The following is a 20,857-nucleotide window of genomic DNA, read 5'->3' as shown; positions in this document are numbered from 1 at the left end:
TTCCAGGTACTCTTGAGCAATAAATGAGTTGCCTTGTGATTTTATGGTGCTTATCATTTTACCGGATGCAGGAATTGTGAAGTTGTGTAGGAATCAGAGAGGTGTCTAAATGTTGAATAAAATCAGTGATCTGTGCATGTATACTGTAGAATCTAAATAGCTTACCAGTTTTTACTGGCTGTGTTAATTATTTCCATCCAATCATTTTTATACGCATACTGTATCAAATCTGTCCCATAAGTGCTCTGAGTAGTATTCTACATAGACAACTGAGAGTAGAACGTGACCCATAAAGTATTGAAAGTTTTAAAGTGAGATCACCATACTACTTACAAAATCAGGTCTTGCAACTTCCTCTCATGGACAAATCTAGACAAGTTTTTACTGAACGTTTAAAGAGAGAAACTGCTACCTTTGAATGCTGACTGCATACTGTTTCTGACAAAGGTAAATTGAGTTGTTTTTTTTAAGCACTCACAAACATGTTTAAAACCCATTACTGTAAATTCAAATGCAATCATTAACAACTTCAACTAGTACTAAATACAACTATCAAAGGCAGATTAGTTTAAATTATGGATTCGGCTATTTTAAAATGTGCTTCTGTGTCATGAAGAGTAGTTCTGTGGTATTTGAAAGCTTGTCTCTTCCACCAAGCTTATCTCTTTCAGTGGGTCACCTCTGAGCCATAGGCACTGACTCCCCCCCCCCCCCGGGGGGCACCCCGCTCTCACTCCACCTCTTCCCCTGAGGCCCCTCTCCCCCCACCGCTCGCTCCTCTCCGCCTCCCCCAGGACGTTAAACAGCTGATCGATGGCCAGCCCTGTGGCCAGAACCACTCTGGCTGATTGGTGCTGAGCACCCCCTTCCCCCCCCCCCCCCCCGTGGGTGCTTGAGCCCCGGAGCGCTTGCGGAATCGGTGCCTATGCCCTGAGCAACATAGTTATGTCCACCTCTCTTAAGTGTAGACCAGATCTCAGAAAATTTAAGATGAATTAACTGATGGTGTGAAGTTAATGTTCATAAATTAAATGCACATTAAACTCATGCATTGACATTCTCATTCAGAAGTAAAAGTGGCCTTAATTTGCTGTAGTTTGAAGGAGATTTGAACTATGGCAAGCTCAGGCTACTGCTGAATAGTGTGTCTATGCATTAATTGATGCACAATGAACTTCACACCATGAGTTAATTCATTTTAATGTACCCCAGTGTCTCTGTATAGACAAGCCATAATATGTTTTAAAAGTCTACTATAGGCAGATCAGGTGGATGAGATAATATCTTTTATTGGACCAACTTCTGTTGGTGAGAGAGACAAGCTTTCGAGCCACACACAGCTCCTATTCGGGCTGGGAAAGGTACTCTGAGAATCACAGCTAAATGCAAGGTGTAACATTGTTTAGAATATGTAATTAGCACATACTGTAAGGGACTATTCTAGGTAGAGTATCTGTTAACAGTTCTGCAGTCATAGGACAAAAAAAGGGAGATAAGTGCTAGTGTAGACATGGCCTATGTTGGCAAAACTTTTGTCTATACGGGACACTTGGGTACATTAAACTAAATGAACTCATGGTATGAAGTTCATTGTGCATCAATTAATGTGAAAAAACCCCACCTCACTGAGCGACATAAGTTTTGCCAGCATAAGCACTCGTGCATAGCACTGTGTTGGTGGGAGATGCTCTCCCACCGACATAGCTAACGATGCTCATTGAGCTGGTTTTATTATGTTGATAGGAGAGCTCTCTCCCATCAGCATAACGCGGCTGCATGAGCAATCTTCCAGTGGCAGAGCTGTATAGGTACAGCTGTGCCACTGTAAGCTTGTAAAAGTAGACATGGCCTTAGTGCGTTACAGATTGTTGTAATAAGATATAAATCCAGTGACTCTGTTCAGTGATTTTCAGTGTCTAGCAGAGATTGAATTTAAGCTCCTAGGCTCATCTTTTGAAAGTGTTGTGCAGGTTTCCTTTGAGGATGAGGATTGATAGGTCAGATATAGACTGATGGCTTTGTGAAAAGTGTACACCCACAGGTGATAGTGTTTTTTGCCTTTTATCATTTTCATGTGAGAGTTCATTTGAGAGCATAGTGATAGTTTGGTTTCACCCACATAGTAATCGGGGCATTTAGTGTACTGGATGAGGTATACCACATGTTGTAATAGGCATGTCTAGGATCCATGAATCTTGACAGGTGTGTTGTGTAGTGTCTTGATCATTGTAGCAATGGAGATATGTCTGCAGGTTTTGCATCTGTTATTCTATCAAAGTCTGCTGTTGCTTTTGAGTTGAGTTGCATAGACCTAACTTTGTAGTGTAGACCAGGGCTAAGAAATGTTACTTTACAGTTGTTAACTGCCTAATTACTGAAAGGGAAGTAAATGACATACTCTTAAAGGTGTTTGTGAAGATTCTGTTCATTTCCATCAATGCCTTTCAAATATAGCAAAAAAGGAACACCATTAATGTTTGAATTAAGATGCAAACAGATATGCTAAGGTAACAGACTAGACCTAAAAATGTATTCTGAGAAGTAATCTGATTACTTTTTGCCTGAAAAGTACACCTATATTCATTTGTTATTTTTATTACCTTTTTGGCAGTCGTTGTTGTTTATGTTCTGAGTAATGGTGTTGAAGTCATTAGTATTCAGTATAACCAAAGTTTCACCATGCAATATGTATGAGTAAAACAAAAGGAATCTAAAAACAGTCACTGATCTGTTACTTCCATAAGAGTTTAATAAGTACTTTGTAGTGGATTATATTTAGTACACAGTATTCAATCATGTAGATTCCATTTTAAAAGTAACTTTACAATTATTATTATAAAATGCCAGATTTGAATGTGAAATAGTTGCTAAACATTTTTTGCACCCTCATGAACACATCCCAAATGCTTGAGTCCCTGGGTAGTGCTGTTGAATGAGTTTGAGGGAGATTCACAGGTGCTACTTGGATTATATTATTACGCTTTACAAATTCAAAGGGGGAGATTTATTTTTATATAACTTTACAATAAATGTTTTTTCAGTGATGCATGAAAAGAAAAGCAATGATTAAAAAAATCTATTTTGATTAAGATTAGCATAATAAAATGACAGGCTTTGAAAATTCCAAATTATTACTAACTGATTTTTTTTTAAATGGGACCAAATCCTCAGCTGGTGAAGCTAATGGAGGTATACTAATTTATACCACTCAATATTATTGATCTAGTACATAAATATTATACAAAGAACTTCATTTAAAAATGCAATTAAAGTTTTAAAGGTGACTGAAAGTTTTTGCAGGTTTGTTTTTTATTTTTGCTTTTTAATTTGACCTTTGCCATATTTTTTGTTTCTTTATGATGTACACATCCTGAAAGGAGATATGTAGGCTTTCCCCCCCTACACTGATTGTCCCTTATTTGAGACATGTCATAAATGAATAGTCTGAACTTTTCTGGTTTTGTTGGAAGACCACAAGAGGGTAAAAATGTGATCATTTAATAAGTTAATTAAAGGGACAAGGGTTTTTGAATAATCAAAGAGGACTTCCCCTATTTAAAATGTTAGTCATTTGAATGGATGCTAACAAAAAAGAATGAACAGAAAAAGTTCGGTCTGACTAAAAATTGCTTCCACCTCTTAGCTTCTGCTCAGCTCAAGGTGGAGAGCAAATATTTGTATACTGTAACAGATGTTCGGGGAATGTCCACACACTAGCTTTTACAAAAGTTTTAACTACCTTAAATTAATTGGCAATCCAAGGTAAGAAGTGTTGTGTAGACAAACCCACATTGTCCTAATCTAACTAGTTCTCCGCTCATCCTAGGGCCCTGGGCTATGTCAACGCTGAAAAATTTGATGTGAAATCCTTCTGGAAACAATTGCACAGGTAATGGCTCTCTCAACGTAGCTAGTTGAGATCAGTACTTTAACTTCCACATAGTGTGTTGGGAGGTATAAGTTGGACCTTCACTAGCTACATTGAGGTAAAAACTACCTGTACCTTGTCTCCACTAGGATTTTACATCAAGATAGCTAACTCAATGTAAAAACATGTGTTTTTTTCCCCCAGCAGACATATAAAGTCCAGACTGAATTTCTATTGTAAAAGCAAGTGTGGGGAAAAAAAGAGAACCTTTCAGATCTTCTTTATACATCATGGAAGGACAAAATAGGATGACTTTTTTTTTTAAACTTTGAAGGTTACCTTTAAGAACATAAGGATCTGATCTTGCAAACATGTACACACAAGTAACTTTCTAAGCAGTCCTGTTTAACTCAGTGTGAGTATACACACTGGGAAGCAAGTTGCCCAATAAATATTTGTGGGATCAGGCAACAATATGTTAGTTCAATAGCTTGGGAGAAGTTTGGTAGGAGGCGGCAGCAGCTGTTGGAAAATAACTGCTGACTCATTTATACTGTTTCTCCCCTATGTCACCTGGGGCTGATTGATTTTCTGGGCCAAAATGCAAAGACTGATCAGCACTTTGAGTATTGTATGTTACTCAGAAAAGTTTCTCTGTATTGTCATGAAATGTATGTAACTCATCTCTTTCTCTCTCTTTTATTGTAGTCTGCAACTGTGTCTGATGGAGGTAAGCTAAAATTTGTTGTCACTTTTATTAATATTCAGAAAATCAAAGTTCCCACATTAGTGTGGTAAAGTGTGATAAATAAAATGTCATATGAGAAGTGTTTGCTTGATAATCATGATGGGCCCATCCTGCAGTCCTTAATGATGCACTGACGTCAGTAGGAATTGTGCCTATGAAAATCCTGAAGGATCAAGCCTAATGTTTACATGTCATATTCTTTTGTTTACTTACATTTTTTTTGGCATATGCATTTAAATAAATGCATGTTATTACAACTAGAATTCTTCATTTGTGATTTTTTAAAAAGTTGATCTAGTAGGATATTATTAAATTGGGAACTGATAAAAGCTCATTTTTCAAATATCCTTTATGTACTGTATATTTTTACCATTGTACTTTTCATCAACAGTATTTCATTTTACAAGTTAAAACACGTTTTTTACTGTTTTGTCTTGCAGAGACTGCTCCTAGCGCATAGGTTAGGTGTGATCTCAGAGCTCTTATCGAGTCTAAAAGGAGTTTCTTTTTATAATGAAGTAATGCATTCATTTTAGATAATGAAGACAGCATCCTTAAAAACTGAATAAATGTAACCCAACCTGAAGTTCTTGCTGTTCTGGGATAACTATTGGGTTTTTTTACCCACAAAAGTTATGCCCAAATAATGTGTTAGTCTTTAAGGTGCTACCAGACTCCTCGTTGTTTTTGTGAATACAGACTAACATGGTTACCCCTCTGATATTGGGTAGAGTCACTATCTGTGCTACATTTTGTGATGAGCCATCAGGACTTGAGAAGAGGCTATCTAACTCTTTCATTTGATAACTCTGAACCAAAATCCACTATTAAGATTAGCATTGCTACTCGGGCCTCCTACTATGCTGGGCTTCAAACAGAGAGAAAGAATTGTGTTTAAGTTCAGTTGAATGGCAGTTCCAGCTAATAAAGGTTCTAATATGGTTAGGCTGGCAAAAGTTTGGTAGAACCTTAGCTAAAAATATTTTGTTTTTAAATAAGTTGTAACTAGTGAATGAAGAAATTCAACACATACTGGACATTTAAAAAAAAAAACAAAAAAAAATGTGTTCTATGTAGGCGAGAACATACTCTTTTAGCATGGCCCTTGCACCATTTGGGCCCATCCATATTAACCAACCAAGTTGTGTTAGAAACCAGTTTAGCTGGAACAGTTTAAATATGATTCCTTAACAGTATACAAGGCCTTTCGTATAGCTTAGTTAACACTACAGGTGGTTTGCTTCTAGAGTTGCTTCACTTGGTCCTGCAAAGGATCAGTCTTGCATGTATTTTACCCATTTTGGCTTTTTTCAAGTACTGTATAATATATACTGTTTTATTAGGCAAAAGGACGCAAACTGTTTAAGAAACAAGCGAACTAAAACGAAAGATTCTGAAGCTGGAGGAGGGTTGGGTTTGTTGCCTGTTTTTTTGATCTAAGTGGAAGAGTAGCAAAATATATTCACAGCAGCTCTTATTATTCATTCCTCCCCTATCTTTCTTTGTCATCTTATTAAAAAAAAAAAAAGGCCCGTTTGGGCTTAAGCCAGAAATAAAACCCTAGACAGAGTTCACTGTGTCATTTTGCTAGCAGCTAACTTATCCCATCAGGTATTTTCTCTTCTTCAGTTGTCACCACTGTCACAGCACTTGGATGGGAGGTAGAACATAGTCTGTTTGAAGCCCACCCACTAATTGGCCATGCGATAATAGGGGAAAAGGCAGTGTGCACCTATTCCATCTCTTATTTCTTAAACAGAGGTTATATTTTCACTGTAAAAGGGTGTGTTTTTACAGTAAGTAGTCTATCTTGATGGAATATTCTAGCAGAGACAAGGCACAATTTTTTTTTTTAACCTCAAATGTAGCTAGTCAAGATAAAAACCTTAAGTGAAAGGTGTAGGGTTGACCCTGACTGACTACATCGAGGTAAAAACTATAATGCCTTGTCTCCACTATGATTTTACATCCAGTTTGCTCTCTTGAGTTTCCCATCTCAGTGTAAGAACACATCTTTTTATCTGCAGTCAAGACATAGCCTAATAGTGTTTCTAGGTTTACTAATCTGAATATTGTACAGACTGCTAATTCCACAAGAAATGATTTGTGTCCCGAAAGTTTATGTATTATAAATTTGTTGGTCTGAAAAAAAGATTATGCATTATCTGCTTGTCTACAATTAAAAGTATTTCTCCTTCATGGCAAGTCTAATCTCCATTGGCTGAGGAAATGGGAACCCTGAAGTAACACTCCCTTGATAGTAACATCAAGCACAGTGTACTTCCATTTGTCAGTTTTATTAGAGATCTCTGGCTTGTCATGTTCCGCTCCTCCAGTATTGTTACTGAAGTTATTTTCAAGTCTAGGGATAATTGTATTTTCACAATTAGTACTGTAGAATTTGATGGAGTCGTGAAGTCTGAGGGCTGTGTAGGTTGCAGAGGTAAAAGAACAGATTGTAACTTGCACTCAGTATTCTGTTCTATATCCTAGTATTTTATCTGTCTTATCAGTTAGTGCTGAAGATTTAACACCATACACTCTCTCAATTTTTAAGGTACCAGTGGGTCCTAAGTTCTGTACAAAGCTATAAAATGTAGATTATGTGAAGAATAATATTTAATAAATGCTTAACTACAGTATATAGAAGATAAACTGGAAAAAATAAGATCTAAGAGAAGAGAGTGAAACCAGAGAAATTGAATAGAAACAAATCTTAACTAATTTCAGCTATAGCTGCACTAGGTATAATGTTCTGATTAATGTCTATGTGACAATTAAGACTTATTGCTCTGACATTTTCAAAGAAAGTGATTTTTTCTTTTTTCTTTTTTATTTCAGCACTTCATTAGAAGGCCCACAGAATAATGTATTTTCAGGCTTGTCTAGGTTAGAGGAATTTGCTCCAGTGTAACAGCATTAACATAGTTACACAGTGCAAATTTCCCTTACCTATACAAGCCATTTATGTTAGTATGTCCACTTGTAAAAATTATATGTATTTAAATCTATCTTTGCAACTAGAAAAGGGGGCACACCAACTTTTTTTCTCTCAAATCACTAGTGCCTCATGTTATGTAAAAGCTTTACATTAGAGTTCGGCTTTGGATGCTCATTGCTCAAAGCCATTTTCAGTCAGACTGTGTACTAACTCCAAATATGCACGTTTGGGTTGTCACCACCAAAATAAAAAGGTATATATTCCCACTGGCCAAAAATTTTCAGATTTGGGCACCTTCAGTTATATACCCGAATCCAGATTGAGACAAATTAAATAAATGGCTTGATTTTCAGAAGTGCTGTGCAGCCACTGCACTCATTTAAATCATCAGGATTTGATAGGGTTTGAGCACCTCCTAAAATCAAGCCACTTATTTAGGTGCCTAACTTAAGACACCCAAGTTTAAAAATGTCATTTTCTTCAGTGGGTGGGAGGAAAAAGATTAATATGGGGAAATTATAGTAAATACATTTCCCTTGAAGTTTTAATAGATATTTGAAAATAAAAGTCTTACAGGCTGTTGCTGAAGGAAGGCTAAGCCTATAACCTCTCTTCCTCCTGTGTTTCCCCTCCTTCATCCCTCTGCCCTATTTCCCCTCCTTCATCCCTCTGCCCTCAACTGACCAGCTGCCCTTTGTACGAGGTGAAGAGTTCTTCTAAATATAACTTACTTGAAGCTGAATTTTGAGCTCTAAACAAACTCACAGTTCACACACCAAATTCCGTCCTCAGAAATAAAAATACCAACTTTGAGGGTTCAAAAAACTGGCTCAGTTTTTCTTGTGTGCATGTCATTGGGGAAATATTAAGGGCAGTAGCCCTCAGAACAGAGGAATTTGCATAACCAGTGTGAAGTTATTCAAGAATAACTGTACATATACTACTCTCTTCAGATGGACTAATGGTGATCAGCTAAAGAACAGGGATTTGCTTACTGAATAATAACTAAGAAAAACAATAAAATCTGATTTACATAATGACTCAGTATGACCAGATGTCCCGATTTTATAGGGACAGTTCTGATTTTGGGGGCTTTTTCTTATATAGGCACCTATTACCATCCACCCCCGTCACTATTTTTCACACTGGCTGTGAGAAGGGTGACCAGATAGCAAGTCAAAATGCAGAAAAAAATAAAATTGAGAAATGAGGTTATTGGTACAGATCAGTAGCTATACTGCACCTTTGCCCTGGGATCTGCATTTTATTTCACTATCATTTCTTAATTCTTGTTCTCTGAGGCTGTGTCTACAACAGCCTTTTCTCCCCACACTTCCAACTATTGGTACCATTGGTACAGCAACAGTGGGAGCACTAGCATCAATAGAGTGCTGGTTTGTTGGTATTTTAAACATTGTGCCATTTCGGCCAACTCAGAGAGACAGTTAAAATGCCGGATGTCTTCACTCCACTCTTACCATCGCTATCACTGATGGAATTTCACAAGGGGGAAATTTTAAGCATAATATAGTGTTGACAAGGGTATACATTTACAGTATTTCAGCACTCATCCATCTGGTCTTCCTTCTCAGGGATGTGGGCATTTATTGGTCACTGAAATACCCAGACAGTAGGTGAGGTAATTTAACACGTCAGAATTTTGAAGTATGTAATTTCTGACCTGTCACCCCCTCCATTGGTTCCACAAAGTGAGTGTCTATTATTACTTTTTACTTTCAAAGAATTGTAATTGCATGTATGTGAATGTTTAAGCTCTAAATTTTGAGCTCTTCTAAAGCATTTCACTAATTGCTGCTGCTTGTGGATGCTGCTTTGTTGTTCTCATCACCAGAACAAGTTTATTTTTTCATAAGTAATCTGTTTGGAAAGCTTAGAATGTTTACAACTTTAAAATATAGAACTACATTTTTAAAACACAACCACAGAAGATGCAATAAAAATGTGACAATTCTAAAACAAATAGATAAGAATAGTGTTTCAAAGTTGCAAATAGCTGATGAATTGTCTCCTCTAACAGACCTATGACTTATCTTTTAGTTCTTATACCACTAGTCCACAGTTACAGTAGATGGATTCCACTGTACCATAAATAATTAAAGCTCCTTTAGCAACAGTGGTGAAAGGTCTTTTCTTTAAATTATTTATGTAGCATTTTATAGTGCTCTGTGTTAAGTATACTGTTGGTTTCCTCAGCTTGAAGCCATGAGGGAAAAGAATCAGTTTTCTCAAAAGTGTGTAAAAAGCTAATAGGAATTGTTGGAGGAAAAGACATTAGATTGTCTTATCCAGGAAGAAGTTACAAAGTAAGAATGTCCCAAGCTGAGGAAAGAATCTTCACCCAATGTGCTTTGGGGAATTACAGCTGAATTTGGTATGGATTCAGAAGGATGGTTTTCAGTGAATGGTTTGAAGTATTTGGTTAAGTGGCACCATAGTGGCTCTTATCAGCTTTATCCAGGTAAGGTCTTTAGTGATTATATAGAATATCTTCATCCTGTGACTTTAGGCATTTAGTAATTACCAGGAATGTGCTGAGCTGCTCATTATAAAAAAGTTTGTTGTCTGAAATAAAATCTACAATAATATTAAAGGATGCATACAAATAAATCATCACTGAAATATATTCTAACCTTATTCTTTTGCAAGGTTAGAATCAGAGCTTTCAAAGCCAGATTATCTTTTTAACACTTTTCAATATTTAATTGATAAGAACAATGCATGTTCTATGGAATAGCAATCTGTTTTGTAAATAAAACAAAACAAAAATAATTCAAAAGGTATATCATGCTTCTTATGAAGGATTTAGGTTTGTGTAGAGTAAGTTAGCCAGTCTGTCACATATGTACATAATCAAGAAAATAAAATGAAACAGACTCCCTGTCCATGGAGTGGCAGATTTCTTCCTCTTAATTTTTATTTTATTGAAAAATTGGGAAAATTCCCATAGGTATATCATGGTGTGTGCTAACTTTTAAGCCATAGAGAGAATTTATTTTCCAGATGTTTTATAGATTGATTTCTGTTTCTCCCCTTAGACAATGGCATGTTTTAGTGTCAGCATTGTGATGAAGCTGCTTACAGGTTGTACATTTACTAAGGTTGATAGGTTTCTGTGTTTTGTATCATCTATTCAGATTTCAATATAGAAAACCAAAGTGGCAAATTGAACAAGACTTTAAAAAAATATTTTTGTCTATAGTATGGATTCAAGTACTGTTGTCATCTGGGTGGGAGTTAAAGAAAAAATTGTTATTGTTTGTTGGAAGAAAGTGAGGAACAAAACTACAATTGCTCCTTTGAGAAATGATAGCAGTGGTCCTAGAATAGGATGAAATAAAATGCAGTGTAATAATTTCCTGGAGTATACTAACTCATGGACAAAGAAGGCCGAGAGAAGTAGTGGGTGAGGTATGTAAAGAAACTAGGCGGGTTCTGGGTGTGGCCAACGTGAACAGTCATTTCAAAGCATATTTGAATGTCATAAGTATGTATAGATGTCTGTGAGGGGCTGAAGGAAAATAATCATTAAGAAATTTTTGGACAAAGGCAAAGAGTAACTTTGATCACTCAGGCCTACTATTTTTTTTCCCCAAGATTCCTAGATTCAAACTGTTAATCTTTGGTTTCAACCAGAAGATCCAAAGTGATCAGATGCTAGCCATTATGGAGATAAAAGCATGGTGTGGGTGTCACCATTCTGGGGGCACTCAGGACTGAGAATCATCTTGTTACCCCCTGTCTCCAGCCTGAGAGAGTACTGCCCGTGCCTGGCTTGGTGTCAGCTCCCTTTGGAACTGACACCAGTCTTTCAGGAAATCAAGCAACATCCGGGCGAAGGGACCACTCATGGCCGTAGGTAATAATTGGAGATATACCAATCTCCTAGAACTGGAAAGGACCTCGAAAAGTCATTGAGTCCAGCCCCCTGCCTTCACTAGCAGGACCAATTTTTGCCCCAGATCCCTAAGTGGCCCCCTCAAGGATTGAACTCACAACCCTGGGTTTAGCAGGCCAATGCTCAAAGCACTAAGCTATCCCTCCCTCAGAGTGCAGTCACCAACTCTCACTGGTGGCCGCACTGACACTTTTTCCTGAAATACTTAGTTAACTTTAGGAAAAACAGTTAAATATGCACAGATGCACATAAAAATCATTGTAATGTATATTTGTAGGGTGTTTTGGCAGACTCAGTAATAATAATGCTGCCTCCCCCTTGGGGAGTGATATTTGTATATTTGTTAATATCATAGCACACTTAGCTTCCTGGGAGGCTATGAAAAGTGATAAATTATATTAAACATACAAATATAATTTTTTACAGTGAGCTAGTACGTCTGCTGTGACAAGTGGATACTTGCATGTTTGTTAATATCAATTTTTTCAGCAAGCCCCAGGACCCATTAAGCCCTGGATTGGGGGCAAAGGGGAAGGGGAGGTAACAGGGGGCCAGAGGTGATAGTGGGATGGATGTGGGGCAGGGGAAGGCTTGGGATGATGGGAGGGGAGGGGATGGATGCTGGGCGTTGGGAGGCATCCGGGGGCCAGTGACAATGGGAGAAGAGGCCCACTGTTGCGTCGCCAGAGCCAGGGCCTGGTGTCTGCTGCCATGTGGCCAGGGCTGTGACTCAGTGCCTGTGGCCAGAGCCCAGAGCTGGGGACAGGAACTGCGTGGCTGGAGCCAGGGATTGGAGCTCGTTGCCGCGCAGCCGGAGCTGTGGGTCAGCGCCCGGGGCCAGTGCCTGCTGCCGCATGGCCAGAGCACAGAGCTGGGTGCTGAAGTCTGAGGCTGCATGGCTGGAGCCAAGAGTCATCACCCACCGCTGCAACACTGGAGCCAGTGCTCGCTGCTGTGTGGCCAGGAGTCGGCACCCGGGGCCAGCTCCTGCCACCACGTGGCTGGAGCCCAGGAACAGAGCTGTGGGTTGGCGCCTGCTGCCGTTCAGCTAGGGCAGGGGATCAGCCCTGGGGCTGCAGCTCCATGGCTAGAACCTGGGGCTAGCGTCTGCCAACACATGACTGGAACTGGGGACCAGAAGCCGACTGAAGCTGTGGAGCTGGGTGTCACCAGCTGCCCCATGGCCAGAGCCAGGGATTGGCACCCAAAGCCCCGTGATTGGAGCCCACTGCTGTGCAGCTGGAGCTGGGGGTTGTCAGTGCCTGGTGCCAGCACCTTTCACTGTGCAGCTAGAGCTTGGGACTGGAGCCAGGGGCCAGTGCTTGCTGCCACACAGCTGGAACCAGGGGTCGGAGGCTGAAGTCCTGCAGCTGGAGGCCAGGGCCACCTGGCTGGAGTGGGGGGAGGTTAGTACCCACTCCCCTGCGGTTGGAGCCTGTGGCTCTATGGCCAGTCTCCTGAAGTCCTGCTGCCCAAATCCTCTCCCCCCAAGGTGGGTCAAGAACTCACCTTACTCCTGCAGCGTTGTGCCCCACTTCTCCCCAGAGGCAGTGCAGGGCAGCACATCCAGGAGCAACAAGGAGGGAGTGAGTGAGTGGGAGGGGCCAGTGCTTCCCCCACCCCTCCCTTCCTGCCATTACCACACAGGAGACTGTCATGGCTGCACAAAAATCCCCTGGTGGCCGCATTTGAGAACCTTGGCTTAGGGACATAGAGCATGGGGTTGCATTCCTGACCATCTTGGCTAATAGCCATAGATGTATCTATCCTCCATGAACTTATCTAATTCTTTTTTTAATCCAGTTATATTTTGGCTTTTGCAACATTCCATAGTAATGAGTTCGAGGTCATCTGTATGTTGTGTGAAGTACTTCCTTGTGTTTGTTTTAAACCTCCTGCTTGTTAACGTAATTGGATGACCCGTGGTTTGTGTGCTACGTGAAGGAGTAAATAATGTTTCCTTATTCACTTTCTTCACATTCATGATTTTATAGGCCTCTGTCATATCCCCCCCTTTGTTGTCTCTTTTCTAAGCTGAACAGTCCCAGTCTTTTTAATCTCTCCTCCTGTGGAAGCTGTTCCATACCACTAATCATTTTTGTTGCCCTTCTCTGTACTACTTCCAATTGTAATATATCTTTTTTGAGATGGGGCAACCAGAACTGCACACAGTATTCAAGGTGTGGGAGTACCATGGATTAATATAGAGACATGATATTTTCTGTCTTATTATCTATCCCTTTTCTAATGGTTCCGAATATTCTGTTACCGTTTTTGACTGCTGCTGCACATTGAGCAGTTGTTTTCAGAGATGTAGCCACAATGACTCCACGATCTCTTGCTTGAGTGATAACAGTTAATTTAGATCCCATCATTTATTATGTATAGTTGGGATTATGTTTTTCAATGTGCATTACTTTGCTTTTATCAACATTGAATTTCATCTGCCATTTTCTTGCCCAGTTGCACAGTTTTGTGAGATCCCTTTGTAACTCTTCTCAGTCTGCTTTGGACTTAACTATCTTGAGTAATATAGTATTGTCCTCAAACTTTGCCACCCCACAGTTTATCCCTTTTTTCAGGTAATTTATGAGTATGTTGAACAGTGTTGGTTTTAGTCAGATACTGGGGGATCCTGACATTTATTGCTCTCTATTGTGAAAACTGACCATTTATTCCTACTCTTTGTTTCCTATATTTTAATCAGTTACTGAAGTTGGGCTTACCAGCCTGTAATTGCCAAGGTGGCCTCTGGAGCCTTTTTTTAAAAATTGGCATTACAATAGCTATCTGCCAGTCATCTGGTACAGCAATTGATTTAAGTAATAGGTTATATAACACAGCAATTTCATATACGAGTTCCTTCAGAACTCTTGGGTGAATACCATCTGGTCCTGGTGACTTATTACTGTTTAATTTATCAATTTGTTCCCAAACCTCCTGTACTGACACCTCAATTTAGGATAGTTCCTCAGATTTGTCTCCTAAAAAGAATGGCTCATGTATGTGACTCTTCCCTCACATCCACTGCAGTGAAGATGAATGCAAAGAATTCATTTAGCTACTCCATGACAGCCAAAGTTCAGTCTGTTACAGAGCTGTTCACAGAACCAGGAACCAATTTTTCACAAAAACGTGATGTTCTCCTCAAGATATCTCCTGAATGAAAGGATTCAGAGGATTTCCCCCTCCTCTGTTATATTGAAACAGTCTTTGGTTTCTATTCATAGACAGGGCAAAACTCCTGCCTTGTTATAATGTTCCTTTCTTACATTTAAGAGGTTTGATTGTTTACAATTGTCTGATGGTTTTCCATTGATAATCTTGGGATTGAGCAAGGCTATTGTATTTCAGGGTAGGGTGATATCACTGAGGCACATTATCCCCATGTATAAATACCCTAATCCTTAAATTTACCTGTACATACATCTCACAATGATTATGACTTTTAACAAGTTATAAGCTTTCTGTTGATACCTTACATGTTACTCCTTATGGATAAATAACTGGTAAGACATTTGTTTGGTATAGTGAGTGTGTCATGTCCAAGGTGAGAATTGTTTGCAAAGATTAGGGGATCCTTTGCCAAGGAACCTTTGTGTCACAGTGGAGTATTAGGGGAGGGAATTTGAAAGATGAATCTGACTCAGTACTAGAGTGTGTAATTAGATGTGACTAGCCAAGAGGATGTGTGTATACAAAGTGGAAATGGAGTCCTTGGAGGCAGTAGCTAGGTATAACAAAGATCCAGTACTCATTGGTGGAGTGTTATATGGGCCTGTGGTGGCCATGCTCCACCAATATTTAGGAATGTGGGCCTGGCTCCACCAATGTTTGGGCTTACTGCGCTTTGGGGAGCCCCACGCTTCAGAGGGACGCAGGGTCCAGGGCGGCCTGGAGGCTTGACTTAGGGGGCCTGATGCCAGCAGCAGTGAGTGACCCAGCCCCAGCCCAGCCCGCTTTGCTTCACACCGCCTTGCCTGCTCCTGGCTTCACTCAGGAGATGGGGTGGAAGCCAAAAAGAGGCAGGGCAGGGTTTGGGGGAAGGGGTGGAATGGGGAGGGGGTTGAGGTGGCCGGGTTGCTTGCTGCTGCTGGCCCCAGGCCCCCTGCTAAGCCCCAGGCTGCCCTGGACCCCGCATCCCCCTGAAGTGCAGGGCCCGGGGCATTTACCCCAGTCCATCCTATGGATGGGGCAGCTCTGCCTGGACCCCATGTCCCCCTGAAGCATGGGGGCCCCCAAAATGTGGGGCTCAGGGCTGTTGCCCCATTCCGTCCTATGGAAAGGATGGCTTTGCTTGGACCCGTTCTGGGCACCATCAAAAATTATACAAACCTGGTGCCCATGCCAGCACTTGCAAACTTGAAAGCAGGGACTGGAATAAAATGAGGAATTCTGAAGGCCCTCCCAAAACTGTTTTGAGAGGAACTGTGGGTATTGCTTTCAGAAACCATTTTGGGGAGGGGTAAGGAGCCAGGGATTCAGATTGAGAAGCCACAAGAGAACTAGTGGAGACAGTGTACTACAGAATATTTATTCTGTGCACTGAGCAGACAAATCTCAGACTCTTCTTTCTAGCTGACCCTCAGTTGCCATCTGCACAGCTCCAGAGATCTGTGCAAAGCAAAGTATTTTAATTTGTAAATTCACACCTACTCTACTCTGAGATGACCTTAATTCCAGTTATTGAAACAGATTGCAGCACAGTAAAGTAAAATAAATAGAGGCACTTATTTATACTTCTGGAAAAAAATTGTCCCATGTTTTCAGATTAACAAAAACCATTGCAGAAATCTGTGCAGATTTTGGAAGGACACTGACTGAGCATGTATTTGGGATTAGAAAGGAACTTTCAGGTTAGTTGTTTTGGAATAAGTATTCACATTAATAGTTAAAAATTTCCTTTTCTGAAATAATCTGAAATGTTTTAATAAAATCTATAAGTATTTACAATTCTGGGACTATTTTGTGGCCTAACTCCCAGCTCCTATTGGCTGGGAACCGTGGCCAATGGAGCTCCTGGGGCAGTGCCTGCAGGTGGAGGCAGCACATGGAGCTAGGAGCTGAGGGAGGGAAGTTCCTGTCGCCTTTCCAGGGAGCCTCCCCAGGTAAGTACCGCCCCGCATCCTAGCCCTGGGCCCTTGTCCCCCACCCCCCAACTCTCGCTGCTAGGAGGCAGCGGGGGCCCCAAGACTGCCCCAGCAGCAGCCAGCTTGACTGGCCCAGGGGCTGCCCGAGTTGCTCAGGCGGATCCTGAGCCAGCTGCACTGGGCTGCTGCAGAAGACACCGAGGTCACAGAAAGTCATGGAATCCATGACCTCCATGACAAACATGGAGCCTTAATAGTAAGACAGAAGATATATCGCCTCTATATAAATCCATGGTACGCCTACTTCTTGAATACTATGTGCAGATGTGGTCACCCCATCTCAAAAAAGATATTCTGGAATTAGAAAACATTCAGAAAAGGGCAACAAAAATGATTAGGGGTATGGAACTGCTTCCGTATGAGGAGAGATTAATAAGACTGGGACTTTTCAGCTTGGAAAAGAGATGACTAGGGGGGATATGATTGAGGTCTATAAAACCCATGACTGGTGTGGAGAAAGTAAATAAGGAAGTGTTTATTTACTCCTCATAACACAAGAGCTAGGGGTCACCAAATGAAAATAATAAGCAACAGGTTTAAAACAAAAGGCAATATTTCTTCACACAACACACAGTCAGCTCTTTGCCAGAGGATGTTGTGAAGGCCAAGACTATAACATGGTTCAAAAAAAGAACTAGATACAGTCATGGAGGATAGTCCATCAGTGGCTATTAGCCAAGATGAGCAGGGATGGTGTCCCTAGCTTCTGTTTGCCAGAAGCTGGGAAAGAGCAACAGGGAATGGACCACTCAAGGATTACCTGTTCTGTTCATTCCCTCTAGGGCACCTGGCATTGGCCACTGTCAGAAAACAGGATACTAGGCTAGATGGACCATTGGTCAAACCCAGGATGGCCATTCTTATGTTGTGGTTCAAACTTCAGTCAACCACCACTCAAGGCCTCCCTAGAACAAAGCACTCCTAGTTCACACTTTTCAAACAAACACACATGCGCAGTCAAGCAGTCCCTGCAACTAGCACCAGTCAAACACTAGTCAAACTGATGGTCACAGCAGAGATACTCAGATATCCACCCCATCAACTCAAAACACAGCCCCCAGTGCAGCCTTGTTAGGGTGCAGACTCACCCCTGTGGCGCCTCCTGCTGGTCTGTTCTAGGAATTAGCTCTCCAGCCTCTGGAGCACCCTCTGCAGGCCAGTGATCTGCTGCCTCTTGGCCCTCATGTCCCTCCCAGGACCCGGTGCCCCTTTATCTGGGGTGCTGCCCCCTGGCAGTTACCCCTTTCTCTTGGGGTCTCCCCTCCCTGGGAAACCCCCACCCTCTATCCCCACCTTGCCTCAGTATAAGGCTACTGCCAGTTATCATCTAGCCCCCATGCCCTGGTGCAGACTACAGTATCAGCCTACTCATCACTGGCAAGGTTGGGTTTGAACCTGCTGCCTTTGCCTACCCCTGGGCTGCCCTCTGCAACCCCCAGTACCTGTTGGCCTTATGCTAGGCCGCAGCCTGGGGCTTTCCAGGCTGGAGCTCCCCAGCTTCTCTGCCTTTCCCCAGCCCTGTTCCATTCAGGTACCCTGTCTCTAGCTCCCTGCAGCCAGGCCTTCTCCCTCTACAGGCAGAGGGAGACTGACTGGGCTCCTAGCTTACTGCCTCTTATAGGGGCCAGCTGGGCCTGATTGGGGCTTGGCCACAGCTGAACCTACCTTCCCTAATCAGCCCAGGCTTCTTGCCCCAGCCACAGCCCTCTCCTGAGCTGTTTTCCACCACGAAGGGCAGGAGCGGGTAACCACCCCGCTACAAGCACCTACCTCAAGAGCACTCACCATAGCTCTTCTCGGATAGCTTCAAGGCAAACTTCCTCTGTTTGCTTCCCCTCTGTTCATTCCTCTTTCTTGAGTGGTAACTGCTAATTTAGACCGCATCATTTTGTATGTAGTGTTGGGATTATGTTTCCCAGTGTGGATTACTTTGCATTTATCAACATTGAATTTCATCTGTCATTTTGTTGCTCAGTTACCCAGTTTTGTGAGATCCCTTAGTAACTCTTTGTAATCTGCTTTGGATCTAACTATCTTGAGTAATTTAGTATCATTGGCAAACTTTGCCATCTCACACTTCACTGCCTTTTCCAGATGATTTATGAATATGTTGAACACCACAGATTCCAGTACAGACCGTTGGGGGACCCGCTATTTACCTCTCTCCATTCTGAAAACGGACCCTTTATTCCTACTCTTTGTTTCCTGTCTTTTAACCAGTCATTGATCCATGAGAGAACCTTCCCTCTTATCCCATGACTGTCTACTTTGCTTAACAGCTTTGGTGATCTTGTCAAAGTCTTTCTGAAAGTCCATGTACACTATATCCACTGGGCCACCCTTGTCCACATGATTGTTGGCCCTTTCAAAGAATTCTAATAGATTGGTGAGACATTATTTCCCTTTGCAAATGGTGTGTTGACTCTTCCCAAACATATTGTGTTCATCTGTATGTCTGATAATTCTGTTCTTTAGTATAGTTTCATCCAGTGTGTCTGGTCCTGAAGTTAGGCTGACTGACCTGTAATTGCTAGGATTGCCTCTGGAGCTTTTTTAAAAAATTGGCATTACATTAGCTACCCTCCAGTCATCTGTTAGAGATTGTTTTAAGTGATAGGTTAGTTGTTCTGCAATTTCATGTTTGAGTTTCTTCAGAACTCTTGGATGAATACTGTGACGAGATCCCCGGGGCGCAGCCTGGGACCATGGGACCACTGTGCCCCCTTAACTCTCCAACCTGGCCTGTCTCTCACAGTGCTTTGCTAGTGACAAGCAGGAAGCTGTTATCACTCAGCACAACTGCATGTGGAGTCCCACAACGAGCTAGATTGCATGAATGCTCCCAGAGCCCCTCATGAATCATGCAGAGAAAGGCACCAGCCAAATCCCCCCAGCTCCCAGCCTTGTACCTCAGGAATATACCGTCTTGCATTGCTCTAGATGAGCTGTGAAAATTTATTAATTGGTTCAGCACTTCATCAATGGAAAGTGGATTCTCTAAGCAGGTTTACAAATATTTTGGGCAAACTCACTGGTAAAGATAAACAGTTAAACAAGTTTATTGATTACAAAAGATAGATTTTAAGTGATTACAAGTGATAGGCAAAAAGTCAGAGTTAGTTACCAAAATAAAATAAAATGTAAGCACACAGTCTAAACTCTCAACCCTATTAGACTGGGTAACATCTAGATTAAGAATTTTTTCTCTTCCCACTGGATATTGCGGTCCTTAATATATAGGTTTTTTTCCTTGAACCTGGGCTTTTTTTTTTTGGTGCTTCTAGTGGGTTTTTTTATTTGGAGTCTACATTTATTGTGAACCTCTGTTACGGTGTTTTTAAATAGTCCCCTTGCAGTTTGCAGCCATTTGACCTTTCAGCTGTTCCTTTTAATTTCCATTTAACTACCTTCTTCATTTTGTTTAGTTCTCTTTTTGAAGTTTAAATGCTACTGTGTTTGGTTTCTTTGGAATTTTTCCCCCTTCAATGATGTTAAATTTAATTACATTATGGTTGCTATTCCTAAGCGGTTCAGCTGTATTCATCTCTTGGACTAGATCCTGTTCTCCACTTAGGACTAAATCAAGAATTGCCTCTCCTTTGTGGGTTCCAGGACAAGATGTTCCAAGAAGCAGTCATTTATGGTGTCTAGAAATTTTATCTCTACATCCTGAGGTGACATTACCCAGTCAATATGACGATAGTTGAAATTCCCTTTTATTATTGCATTTTCTGTTAGTCTTTCTAATCTCCTTGAGCATTTCACAGTCACTGTCGCCATCTTGGCCAGGTGGTTGGTAGTATGTTCCTACTGCTGTTCTCTTATTGTTCAAGCATTCTATGGTACAGTTTGATTTAAGATTTTTATTGTATTTGACTCTATGCTTTCTTTCACATACACCAGCATGACCTACTCTGTCATTCCTATATGTTTTGAACCCTGGTATTACTGTATCCCATTGATTATCCTCATTTCACTAAGTTCCTGTGATGCCTATTACTTCATTATCCTCATTTACTACTAGGCACTCCAATTTGCCCATCTTAGCATTTATATATAAGCACTTGTACATTTTGTCAATCTTCAGTTGCTTGCTTTCAAGTGTTATATTTAAATGGGACTCTCTTGTTTGATTTTTTTCCTCACTATCTACTATTTGTACTTTACCAACTTCTTTCCTTTACATAGAGTTCCTTTTTAATAAATTTATCCATAAGGGAAATCTCTGCCTGTA

General features: G+C 41.0%; 1 protein-coding gene across 4 annotated transcripts in view; it reads left to right on the top strand.

Annotated features, from left to right (window-relative positions):
• Positions 1-20,857, top strand: part of RGS12 (regulator of G protein signaling 12) — a 152,206-nt gene that overhangs the window by 64,244 nt on the left and 67,105 nt on the right. For all 4 annotated transcript variants that reach the window (XM_039540913.1, XM_039540915.1, XM_039540911.1 and 1 more), the window contains one exon: positions 4,577-4,598. In XM_039540913.1, the coding sequence (XP_039396847.1) occupies positions 4,577-4,598 (22 nt within the window). The remainder of the gene's footprint in view (positions 1-4,576; positions 4,599-20,857) is intronic.

This window comes from Mauremys reevesii, linkage group 5 (genome assembly GCF_016161935.1).
Source record: "Mauremys reevesii isolate NIE-2019 linkage group 5, ASM1616193v1, whole genome shotgun sequence".
NCBI lineage: Eukaryota > Metazoa > Chordata > Testudines > Geoemydidae > Mauremys > Mauremys reevesii.
Note: the sequence above shows the minus strand (reverse complement) of the source record. Positions and strands in the feature narration are given on the sequence as shown.